The sequence below is a fragment of the Eptatretus burgeri genome, chromosome 13 (genome assembly GCF_056783735.1).
Source record: "Eptatretus burgeri isolate ZD-2024b chromosome 13, Ebu_testis_v1, whole genome shotgun sequence".
Lineage (NCBI taxonomy): Eukaryota > Metazoa > Chordata > Myxini > Myxiniformes > Myxinidae > Eptatretus > Eptatretus burgeri.
Window position 1 is genome coordinate 23,054,635 of NC_140973.1, and position 13,380 is coordinate 23,068,014.

General features: G+C 43.4%; 1 protein-coding gene across 3 annotated transcripts in view; it reads right to left on the minus strand.

The window, feature by feature from the left end:
* The window catches only part of LOC147014063 (protein FAM117B-like), a 152,177-nt gene that overhangs the window by 5,628 nt on the left and 133,169 nt on the right, over window positions 1–13,380 (minus strand). Inside the window, exon 8 of one of the 3 annotated variants that reach the window (XM_085851670.1) lies at window positions 369–675. In XM_085851670.1, coding sequence (XP_085707796.1) covers window positions 399–675 — 277 coding nt within the window. In that variant the 3' untranslated portion in view covers window positions 369–398. Of the gene's footprint in view, window positions 676–13,380 lie in introns of all 3 variants that reach the window. The other 2 variants (XM_085851669.1, XR_015050628.1) reach the window with 2 other exon arrangements.

Below are 13,380 nucleotides of genomic sequence, written 5' to 3' on the forward strand. Positions count from 1 at the left end.
ATCGTTTATGGGCTACAAGAATGGGAATGCAAGCAATTCTGGGAAGGAATTGTGCTTCCAGAGGGAATTAAGGCTGTATTTGTTTTTGCATTCTGCAAAAAAGGATGGGTCATGTGTCAGGGTAATCGCAGGTGCATTTGTTGTGGAGGCTACAACATACAAATTTGTTCCAAAAGACGCCGACTGCCACGTTGGCATTTCGCAGTTTGAGGGTGGAACCGGGTTGTGCTCAGGTTCAATGACAAAGAAAGTTCATGCAAATCCATGCTGCTCCCTTGTCGGCCCAACGGCCATTGCAAAACACACACAAACACAATACGGCTTCCCTTAATCTCCCGCCAATCCATCGCCTTTGCTAAAACTCCCACCATTCTCCGTCACCGGCTCTCTCCTCATCATCAGCCATCTTCGGGCATTTGCGAACCGCTAGTCAGCAAGGAATCCTTGTGGGGCCTCGTGCAGGGTGGAGGACCCGAGACCAGGGCCCCGATCCCGGTGTCGGTCTGCATCTCTGCAGCGCTTGTGACACCGGTAGGTCCCGTGGGTGGCTTCAGGGAGGCCAAGCTGTGTGTGAGTAGTTTGAGGAGGCTGATTGGACAAAAAGCAGTGTCACTGTTCGGTACAAAGTTCACCTTGTTCTTGTCCGGGCACCACAATGGAATAGCCTTCTGTTGCCTGTGGAGCAAAATGAGAAAAAGATCCCAGTTTATGCAAAGTATCTGAATCCCTGGCTCATGATACTCAGAATTCAAGTTATAATCTAACACAGAGTGTGCATTGGTCCAGTTCACCTACTAATATCATTGTCATTTTTGTAAAAGTACAATGTTGTCTACCAAGGTCTTTGTCCTATGGTTGATATACAGTGGGGAGAACAAGTATTTGATACACTGCCGATTTTGCAGGTTTCCCCACTTACAAAGCACCGAGAGGTCTGTAATTTTTATCATAGGTACACTTCAACTGTGAAAGACGGAGTCTAAAACAAAAATCCTGAAAATCACATTTTATGATTTTTAAATAATTAATTTGCATTTTATTGCATGAAATAAGTATTTGATCACCGACCAACCAGTAAGAATTCCGGCTCTCACAGACCTGTTAGTTTTGTCTTTAAGAAGCCCTCCCATTCTCCACTCATTACCTGTATTAACTGCACCTGTTTGAACTCGTTATCTGCATCAAAGACAGCTGTCCACACTCAATCAGACTCCAACCTCTCCACAATGGGCAAGACCAGAGAGCTGTCTAAGGACATCAGGGACAAAATTGTAGACTTGCACAAGGCTGGGATTGGCTACAGGACAATAGGCAAGCAGCTTGGTGAGAAGGCAACAACTGTTGGCACAATTATTAGAAACTGGATGAAGTTCAAGATAACAGTCAATCTCCCTCGGTCTGGGGCTCCATGCAAGATCTTACCTCGTGGAGCCTCAATGATCATGAGAAAGGTGAGGGATCAGCCCAGAACTACAGGGCAGGACCTGGTCAATGACCTGAAGAGCTGGGACCACAGTATCAATGAAAACCATCAGTAACACACTACGCCGTCATGGATTAAAATCCTACAGCGCACGCAAGGTCCCTCTGCTCAAGCCAGCACATGTCCAGGCCGGTCTGAAGTTTGCCAATGACCATCTGGATGATCCAGAGGAGGAATGGGAGAAAGTCATGTGGTCTGATGAGACCAAAATAGAGCTTTTTGGTTTAAACTCCACTCGCTGTGTTTGAAGGAAGAAGAAGGATGAGTACAACCCCAAGAACACCATCCAAACCATGAAGCATGGAGGTGGAAACATCATTCTTTGGGGATGCTTTTCTGCAAAGGGGACAGGACGACTGGACAGGATGGATGGGGCCATGTATCGCGAGATCCTGGCCAACAACCTCCTTCCCTCAACAAGAGTAGTGAAGATGGGGCGTGGCTGGGTCTTCCAGCATGACAACGACCTGAAACGCACAACTAAGGAGTGGCTCCGTAAGAAGCATCTCAAGGTCCTGGAGTGGCCGAGCCAGTCTCCAGACCTGAACCCAATAGAAAATCTTTGAAGGGAACTGAAAGTCTGTGTTGCCCAGCGACAGCCCCGAAACCTGAAGGATCTGGAGAAGATCTGTATGGAGGAGTGGGCCAAAATCCCTGCTGCAGTCTGTGCAAACCTGGTTAAGAACTATTGGAAACGTCTGATCTCTGTAATTGCAAACAAAGGTTTCTGTACCAAATATTAAGTTCTGTTTTTCTGATGTATGAAATACTTATTTCATGCAATAAAATGCAAATTAATTATTTAAAAATCATACAATGTGATTTTCAGGATTTTTGTTTCAGATTCTCTCTTTCACAGTTGAAGTGTACCTATGATAAAAATTACAGACCTCTACGTGCTTTGTAAGTGGGAAAACCTGCAAAATCGGCAGTGTATCAAATACTTGTTCTCCCCACTGTATGTACAAGCTCCTCGATGAGCTTGAGAAGACTATGGAATTTTAATTTTTTTTTGAGGTATCTGGATTCGGATCTTCACCAAAATCGAATCAATTCGTCCTTGTCAGACACTCAACCTGTCCACCATATTTCATCAGAATCCGTGCACAACCTTTTCAGACATCCTGCTGTGACAGGAGATTTCAAGAGCTTCAAAAAAACCCCCCAAAAAACCACAATATCTAGTTACGAATGGTTCAAATAAAAGTAGTACAAGGAATCTTCGAGGAACACCGTTTGTAGTGTAGTGCAACGATTAAACGGTCATCACAAAGTGTGCACACATTCAATCAAGTTAAAACAAGGTTGGTTGCGTCATCAATTTGCAACAACAAAAAAAAAAAACACATCAGTTTGGGAAATGACAATTGAAGGTACTCTAAGTCGACAAATGCAAATCATTTTTGATTTGCATCAGAGAGGACTGACCTGCATCATGTAAGGGCCCTGTCACACCTTGACGTTTTACCAGCGTATGGCAAGGTCTCAAAATGTATGTAAAACGCTGGCGTACGCTGAACTATTGATGTTTTTTGAAAAAGGTTTGGGGGTATAATAACGTGTTGGACATATGCATAACGTATTAGTAACGTACACAGAACGTTTCAATCACATATAGATAACTTATACCAACGAATGCTGAGCGTGTTGTCGGCATTCACAACCTATGCCCAATGATAGTCTAACTTATGCGTAGCGCACGGCAACATATCGCCGACGATCACGTGGCGTAGGCTATTAATAGGCTGCGGCTCGACGATTCAAATCATAACCGCACTATACATCGAAGTGTGAAGCCGCTGTCACACCTTGACGTTTTAGCCAGTGTATGCCGACGTATGAAAAATTTGCCGAACCAAGCTGGCACACGTCGAATAAGTTATGGGTAAGTTTTGTATACGTTAAGAGCATGCTGGCATACATCGTAGTACGTTGGCATACATCGTAGTACGCTGGCATACGTCGAGAAATTTTCAGCATGTTGAAAATTTCGACGTATGACACACGTTCCGCATACGCTGGCTATAAGTTGTCGGCACGTTACGCGATCGTTGACACACGTTACTTCTACGTTACTCATAAGTCGAAACACGTCAAGGTAATGGTTAGCGTCAGTGTTCCAGACTCCGTTTTTTTTTTTTTCGTTTTTGTCTTCGGTATGACGGTGATGTTGACACTTCGATTTCTAGTGCGGTTATGAATTAAATCGTTGAGCGGCAGCCTATTAATTATATTATATGATAACCACACTAGAAATCGAAGTGTTAACATCACCGTCATACCGAAGAAAAAAAAATAAAAAATAAAACAGGGAGTCTGGAACACTGACGCTAACCATTACATTGACGAGTTTCGACTTATGAGTAACGTGTGTCGACGTGCGTCAACGATCGCGTAACGTGCCTACAACTTATGGCCAGCATTATGCGGAACGTGTGAGTCATACGCTGGCATACGTCGAAAAATTTCAAGCATGGAAAATTTGTCTAACACCTCGGCTTACTACGACATATGCCAGCGTACAAAGACGTATGCCAGCGTACTACGAAAAAAAACAGCGTACTATGACATATGCCAGCATGCTCTTAACGTATACAAACTTACCCATAATGTATTCGACGTGTGCCAGCGTTTTAGCCAAATTTTGCATACGTCAGGCATATGCTGGCTAAATCGTCAAGGTGTGACAGGGCCTTAAGGAGCTATCTACATTGTATGTACACAAGGAGATTGGAAAGTATGGATGTATGAAGAAAAGGAATGCAAAGGGGAGAGGGATAGGGGAGAATGCCAAGGAGATCAAGAAGAGACAGGAGGATATTGAGGGGCAAGGTTCCACCACTTTCACTCCCTCCTTATGACCAACCAAGATATAATGCACACTTTCTACAAGGAAAGTAAATAAATAAAATCAGATGACAAGAGCAATCAGTGAATCACTGTAAATGCACAACAGGCAAAGTGATTGCAAAAGGATTGCTTGAAGAATGAAATTCCTCACCACGGCTTATACATAGTTGTCTTACACAGCCCACGTCGTCAACCTTTGTAAAGCAATTCTCATTACAACGGTGTCATCATGGGGTCAACAAAGGCAAAAACAACAACAAAAAAGCAGCGCAATGCCAGGCCTAATTGGGCTATGTGTCCATTGTGCTGACTTCTACTTTTGATGGCAAGTACCACCATCAGGATAAAATAACAAAATCCTCTCTATGCAAGTTACAGGGCATCATTAATATTATTATTCCAAGCTTTCTTGGGAACAGCTCAAGCGAACAAGAAGTGGTTCAAATGCAGTGCTAAAATGCTGCTTACGTAAGAACAAAGTTTCTTCCACGAGGAACCGAGCAGGTTTGCAACAGAGGTGGTAAACAGAGGTAAAGGTGGTAACAACAGAGGTGCAACAGAGGTAGTTTGAGGTTTGATTTCAGGAAAAGAAAAGATTGGATTTTAGGGGTATGGGCGGATAGAACGGAGAAATGTTCCAAGTACAGCCACTGTCACGAACTCAAAGGCAAGGCGGCAACTTTCATTAGGTAAGGGCAGCCTGGGGAAAGGGATATCAAATTAAAAGAAATATGGAACAGCTGCTCAAACCCAATAACGACAGCATTAGCCCAGAGGCAGTTTGTTCTGCGTTCGCCTGCAATGGGTCAATTACACCAAACCACATCGGATACCTTCAGCACACGACGTAACCCATGCTGCACTAACCTGATGCATGGCATATAGGCTGCAATTTCATCCAATCAGGCTCACAATCAAAGTGTAATCTTCAAAAAAATTAACACTTTATAAATCAGCTAACATTCTACATTTGTCAATTATCGGTTTTCAAAATGTCAACAGTCGCGTGGAATTGTGCTGTGTGACATTTCGATGGACAGCAAAGAGAGCAATCCTCCTTTGCCTGAACCCAAACTGTAAAGATCAATTCAAGGTCACATGACCAACAAAAGGAAACTTTCAAACCTTTAGGGTTTAATTTGCTGATAATGGAGAGTGCAGTTGGACCCCGACATTTGTGATTCATAAAATGTGACCTGCCTTTACATTCGAGGCCCTGTGCTTCACATGTTCGCAGGTTTTTTTGTGGGCGTATTCACGGCTTTTCTGACCAGCTTCTACATTTGTGGCCCTGTGCTTCACGCATTCGCGAGATTTTTGATTTTCCCTTACGAATCACGAACTGCCGGGAATCTGTCCCCCTTTTTCCCCATTGAAACAATGCCGCAGCATTTTTCAGGAATGTATCTCCTGCAAATGTCAGGGTCCAACTGGATATAATAACTACTAGAATCACCCGCGTTGATGGACAGATGCACACAGGCACGCCGAGACCGAGCTCCTTTTAAATTCTGTGTTAAATTCTGACAGGCAAGAGCTGATCAAACATTAAAAAAAACAAGAAAGCATCTCAAAATGCAAAGCCCGTCCACGTCCGCTTTGTCGTTTTCATCGTTTAGTTAAAATGAAATTGTACATTTTATTAATTTGTGTTCTCCACAATCTCACAATAAAGGTTTGTTGACTATTTGATGACAAAAGGTCAACTGGTAAAAATGTTATAACCTGGACATACACACTGAATCTCAATGGTAAACAAGGATTTCAATTAAACATTTATGGCTGGTCTACCACTTCACCGATGACATCATCCTTACAATCCTTTATTCCCAATTGGGAGTAGAAGGAGATGTGCTAAGTTAAAAAAAATTCTGATCGGCGGTTTCAGAGATAAGTTATTTTTTTGTTTAATCCAAAATGGCTACCATATCACGTGACCCATGACATCACAAATCATTCAATACAATCCATGAAGGGGGGGGGGGTCACACCTACCCTGAAAATTTTCTGTCAATCAGACAAGTGGTTGCTGAGAGAAAAAACAAACAAACAAACAAACAAAAAAACAGGTAGACAAATAACTCCAAGTGGTGCCAGGCACAACAAATCCCACCCATTTAAGGCATAAAGTTATTTGGGGGATCAAATTTAAATTTGATACATCCTTAACCTGAATGTTGATTATAAGGAATAGAATAAGGAATATTTTAGTCTTAGTTAAGCTTAGTTTGAAGTAAATCAGATCATTTTTGACAAAGTTATGAGTGAAAAACGATTTTGATCTTTTCGTGACCTTGACCTTGACCTTTGATCCGATTGGACCCAAAAGTTAATGGGGTCGTCCAAGGTTCATTGCCCACCTGTGGATTAAATTTAATAGTGTTTGCTAAAGCCGTTTTGCCGTAAAGTTTCTAACAGACAGACAGAGACAAACAAACAAACAGACAAACAAACCGGACGATTACAATATCCTGCTCCCTCCCTCCGTGGGGGGGGGGGGGGGGTAATAAGACCACTCGGTAGAGCGCATACCCTCCGCCACGCAATACCTGATCTATGAGAACATATCGGGTCAAATACATTTTGGAAATAGGCTACATATCGTTTTTGGCCCGATCTCTCAATAGTGAAGAATCACATTAAAAATTATCGGATTCGGATCTTCAACAAAATTGAATTAATTTGTCTTCATCAGACATCCAACCAAATCTGTCCACAACTTTTTGAGATATTGTGCTATATATCGGTTTAGCCCCATCTCTCAATGGTGAAGAATCACGTTTTTAAAATCTCAAATGCTAAACTGGACAGACACACAAACACTGAAGTGATTGCAAAACCCCATCTCCCGCGGCATGGGGTACAGGCTAATCAATAGCTTTTCCCAAACAGATTTTAAGAAAGTGAACTTGCACAGTCATGAGAAAAATGGTGAAACTCATCACGTTTCTATTTTCAGACAGTGCACATCAAGAGGGCATTATAAAGGAAGAGAGAGATGTTCCATGAACAAATGTCAGCCGTCAAGTGGAGGGCCGAGATGGCAAGCGTCAGGTGGCAGGAATAGTGAGGGAGGGATGAGAGGGTCCAAGGTGAGGTCCATAGACACTAAATGGTAAGGGTGGGGGTCCAAAGACACGAGATATTGGGTGGGGTGAAAGTCATGGGTCACAGGGAGAGATTGCACCATGAAATAAAGATGGATAAAGGGAAATCAATGGTAAACTAGAACGGCACTCGGTAGAGCACATACTGTTACGAATTTGGAAGCCTTGTGCACACAGACAGACAACCGTCCCCGTAGCTTAGTTATATCGGTAAGTATGTGTTTATAGTTAGGGCCCCTTACCTGTGTCTAACGGGAATTACATGTGTGCGCTGCGGAGATTCGTTTGCAACAACACGCCTTCACCTCACTTCCTCACACCAACGCCATTGTCTACGTACGTTCGACCACGTACGTGGGCGGAGATTTCCATCGCCTCAGATTGAGACTCCGCCCAGGAAGGCAGGGGCGTGCCCCTTGTCCAATCAGGCTACAGAGTTTGACTTTCCCTCGACACACCGGCCAATGAGGGTGGAGGCCGCCTGAGGGCGATTTTCTGACCCCGGACAAGAAGGAAATATAAAGGAACGCCAGGCTGGGTAGTGAGGGTGGAAAAAGGATCGGGGTGGTGGTTGGTCGTCATGGTTGTCACCTGGTTGTGGTCATCATCATTGTGTTGCGGGTTCGAGTCCCGCCGAGCTGGATCATCGTCGCCTCTGATCTTCGCCTTGGTCGACTGGTGCGTAGCCGGTTGGAGAGCGTGGTATCTGGTGCTTGGAGCGGCATCATGTTGCGGGATTGAGTCCTGCCAAGCCGGATCGTCGAAGACCACACGAGGTGGACAGGTCCAAGCGCAGGTTCTGGTCTCCAACTCACCTGTCCTCGAGCTGGAGGCCTTCAATAAAGACCATTTCTGTGTGTGTGTGCCCGTCTTTAAGTAGCAACTGGAAAAGTGCTTTTGCTTGTACATTGACTGCATTTCTTATCGTCGGATAACTCTGCTCTGTGTGTTCCCTTCCCCCCATTATAAATAAGTCCCGTTAAATGTTTCAGCTCGTTTTTGTTTTTCCTTTATTGGTTAAGCACGGTGAGTGTTGAGAAATAGCGAGGGTAAATTGTGCATTTGGACCGACGGATCTCGGTAACCATCAGCTCGGGTTACACACGGTTCGAGCACGCGACTGGCTCGTTCTGCTCGAGCTCCACCGAGGGTGAATTTTCCCAGTAGTTTGGACGACGTGGGTATTTAGGTCAATTGAAATTGGAAATTGACCCTATCCCATGCGGTCGACCTATTGGCGATCTTCGGTCCGATAAGGGACCCGTCGGCTCCGGAGTTATCCGGGGTGACTACCTATAAATTCCGGGTGTTCGGTGGAGCCGACTCTACTGCTCCATCTGCTCGGTCGTGCTCGCCACCGAGACTCGGCCTCCACAACAATACCTCCTTCTGTCAGGCTATACTTTACATTCACAGGCTAAACTTTATCCCACTGATAGGCCGGATCTGCATCTGGACCTGAACCAAATTCTAATCGGCTTGTTCATGTATATATATATTTACATATACATATATATATATATATATATTTACATATACATATATATTTACATATACATATATATATATATATATATATATATATATATATATATATATATATATATATATATATATATATATATATATATATATATATATATATACAGTAGACTAGGCGTAAGTCGTCACCATCGGGACCGAGAAAAAAGTGACGACTTAGAAATGTGACGACTTGCGCGTATGCGAACATTCATGATGACTGTGGGGTGAAGGATGAAGTCGCGCGTGGCCTGGACACATATGTGTGAGAGCCGGCTATTGTACCAAAAGGAAAACACAATCCTCGGGGCATAGGTGGGGGTTCATTGGCGAGTTGGAAAGTGATCAAGCAAAGATGGAATTCATGAATCAGTTAATCAAAAGTAAAGATAATGAACAACTGTAAGACAACAACTTCGCCTGCTTATCACCATGATGGGATTGACCAACGAACCCGAGACTTTTCTGGCAGCATCTGCCAGAAAAGCCCAGTCTCATTGGCATTGTACACGTCCCGAGGCTGATACCTTTCCAAGATGTCTTTCAATTTGCCATCTTTCCAGACGTACACCACTGCCGAATCCACGCTGCCCGATTCGGCGCACTTCTTGACCTTGCCGATTCCCCACCTCACTTTGAATCTGTCTATCCAGTGCATCGGCAAGGTCTCGGCATCATCATGCCCGAGGTCAGCAACGAATTGACGTGCCTTCAGCAGCAACATTTCAACGTCCAACCGAATATTTGGCTGAGCTGACATTTGCCGAAACAAGATGATGAGCGCGTCATCGACATCTTCAAAGGACACACATTTCACGCGTTTCACACTTACAACCGGCCTCGCGATCTTCTCCACTTGTCCAAATATCTTGCCCTTATTCTTCAAGATATCGTTCAATGTCTGCCGTTTGATGTCCAACTTCTCAGCTATGGCTGTTTTCTTCATCAGTGGGTTTGCCTCGCAAAACTGGATAATGTCGGATTTTTCTTGGTAGGTTTTAGTTGTAAGCTTACGCTTCGTTGCCATTGTCCTGCCTGCAGTGCGATCAACGTGTGCACGCATTATAAATAGCCTATCACTGGCGGTGTAAACCAATGAGCGAGCATCACGATTCCATGAAATCTGGCTTGTCACGAGGCAGCAGTTCCGTGTGACGAGTTAGGAGTGGTAATTTACTTGAGTTTCCATTATGCGGGAACGGACAACATCTGACGACTTACAGAGGGATGACCCTTTATTCATAGGGACTTAACATGAGATAAATTCGGGACTTTTTGACGCTGCAGACTTAGGCGAAGTGACGAGTTACACGCTGCCGACTTACGCCTAGTCTACTATATATATATATATATATATATATATATATATATATATATATATATATATATATATATATATATATATATATATATATATATATATATATATATATATATATATATATATATATGTATCGTTTTGGCACAATCTCTCAATGGTGAAGAATCACATAAAAATAAAAATTCTCGTATCAGGATCCGGATCATTACGAAAATCAAATCAATTCGTCCTCGTCAGACACTCAACCTGTCCACCAGGTTTCGTCTGAATCCATCCATAACTTTTTTGAAATATCATGCTATATAATCGCTTTTGGCCCCATCTCTCAATAGTGAATAATAACTTTAAAAATTCTCAGATCTGGATCCAGATCTTCACCAAAATTGAATCAATTCATGCTTGTCACACACCTAACATATTCATCAAGTTTTGTTCAAATCCGCCCATAACGTTTTGAGATATCCTGCTCACAGACAAACAATTTGCCCGAAACACAACGGTGCTCGTGTGCCCATGCTCGGCAAAGAACCTGCACAATTCGCCAGACTTAGATTTGAAGTCAGCCTTGGTGCACAGAAAACAAAAGAAATTGAGAATATGGAATAGTCGTTTTACTGTGAGTGGGATGGGAGTAAGAGTGCATCAGGTAACGACGTGAATCGGTAGGCTTGGAGTGAAGTCGGGGTCAGGCCGTTGCCTTGAACCGAAACTTTTATATCCAAAAATGCTTCACATGAAAGAGGTAAATGTGGAAGGAATGACCGAAATTGATAAACCCGTTCAACTGTCTGCTGCACCAATGCAGTGGTCCGTGTAATGGCCAAATAACTCCGGCTTTGGACCATCGAACGGATCAAAAATTTGTTCCTCTATGTAACCTAACCAACAAAAAGATTAGCGAGGCCTGATGATGATAGCGAGGCAAAATGGACTCATTTTGTGTCACATAACCACCCCCATTGGTCTGCTTCTAGAATTCACAAGATGACGAGAGAAAAAAATTTGAGAGTGGGCATAAATGTATTCAATCTTCACAATTTTCTTCTAATGAAGGCGAATGGCTGAAACGTGGAACGTCACTGTTTCTCATAGCAGTAAGCTTATGCCTTCTCACTCCTATTTTGGCAAATCTATTGTTGGCTCCTCCACCAACCCAGGTTATCACTCGTCTTTCCCAAAACTATAGTATGCCTCGTCATTCAAATAATCGTTGTATAAACAGTGCCAATTTGCAAGATAATTGCTTCCATGTATATATATATATATATATATATATATATATATATATATATATATATATATATATATATATATATATATATATATATATATATATATATATATATATATATATATATACATATACAAAGAACATGGAAGCAGCAAAGGCTGATGCTTTAAATTAAAATTTACACAAACGAGCATTTATTGCCAACAGAGATCGATACAGGATTTTGAAAAGTCGACATCTACTAGAACACAATAAGGTCCAAGCAAGGTCAGCTACAGCATTTCAGAAAGGGTAATCCACACGCAAGTCCTCAGTAAACGTTCAACAAATTTAAAAGGGCATGAAAGATTTGAAGGTTACACCATTGAATAAGCTTGCGATTAATGAAATGGTATTACTCGTCACACTTGGAGAGCCGCTCAACGGAATGAACTGGGATGGATTGCAGGAATGATCCAAACTTATTGTGAATGATGGGCCCTCTCAATAGGGCTTGTTCTGAGGATCCCACAGCAGTTGAAGTCAGCTTTACAAGGATATTATGCACAGGAGGAGGCCATTCGGCCCATCATGCCTGCACCACACCAATACCAGATTGAATAAATCCATCAATACCCCCTTCCCTTCGTGTGCAGCCTTTTTGGCTGCTGGTTGCATCATTGGTTTGGGGCATGGATATGGCACAGATGCAGTGCCCCTATTACCAGTACACTGGAACTCATTTCACCAACCTCAGAAGCATAACAGGCTGAGTCAACCCCCAGGTGTTAATCCAGCGGCCAACAGGGCTTGAACTCAGGACCCTAGGATCCCAAGCCACCACCCTAACCACAAAGCAACACCAGGTTCTGGAACTCGGCCAAGATATGGCCAAGTTACACGACATTCCTCTGTAGCTGAAAATTTAATTTGTTTGCAATGTCATGGACACCATTACACAAAGTTTTTGTTTTTGTATACAATGTCGAGGCTCATATGAGAGGGGGAGAAGATTGGGACCATACTCTGTGCAGAGCATTGGTGCTGCTTTAGCAGTTTCCTTGGCTATTGGGCACAATCCTGGACGGGTCGCCACTCCGACACAGTATACCAGCATGCTGGCACTCATTTTGCCAACCTCGGAAGGATGACAGGCCGAGTTAACCCCACCTGGTATTAATTCAACAGCTGAGCGGGATTTGAACTCAGGACCCTATGATCCAAAGCTCACCACCCTAATCATTAAGCCAACACCAGGCATAAGCCATACCTTAGTTATGGTTCGTTCTCTCATATGAGAGCGAACACAGAACGTACAACAAGGGAAGCAGGAGACAAGAGAGGCGGGAGAGGGAAGGACAAACCAGTGGAGAACAGAGACATGAGATCTGTGGAAGGGAGAGAGATGGGTTGAGGTACACAGGGTAAACAAGATGGACACTACAGGGACTTTCAGGTCCTTACACGACAGGGACCTTCAGGAAGAAAAGCAAGGAATTTGAATGAGCTGGGTTTGGGGTGGATTAACGGGGATAGAAAAGATCATTGTTTTGGATGGGGGAAGATCAGAGATGGTGGTGAACAGCAGTTTTGAAGACCTGGAGGGAAGAGGGGGATTGTAGATAGTGTGGGTGTTTGTTCCATAGGTGTGGAAAAAAAGAGGAATGAAAGCGTCAAGGTGAGCAGTGATTGTTGATTTTGGTAGTTTTAACAGAAGGGCGTTGCCAGTGGACCTTGAGCACCTTACGGAAATATTTGAGGGACATATTGCAGATAGAGTGGGGGCTGGGGGGGGACGAGGCCGGAGGAGAGGAGATTGTTGAAGACAAAGACTACCGACCTGCCTGTAGTGAGAGTGTGGGACCCAAAGACTCTGCCTCATCGCAGG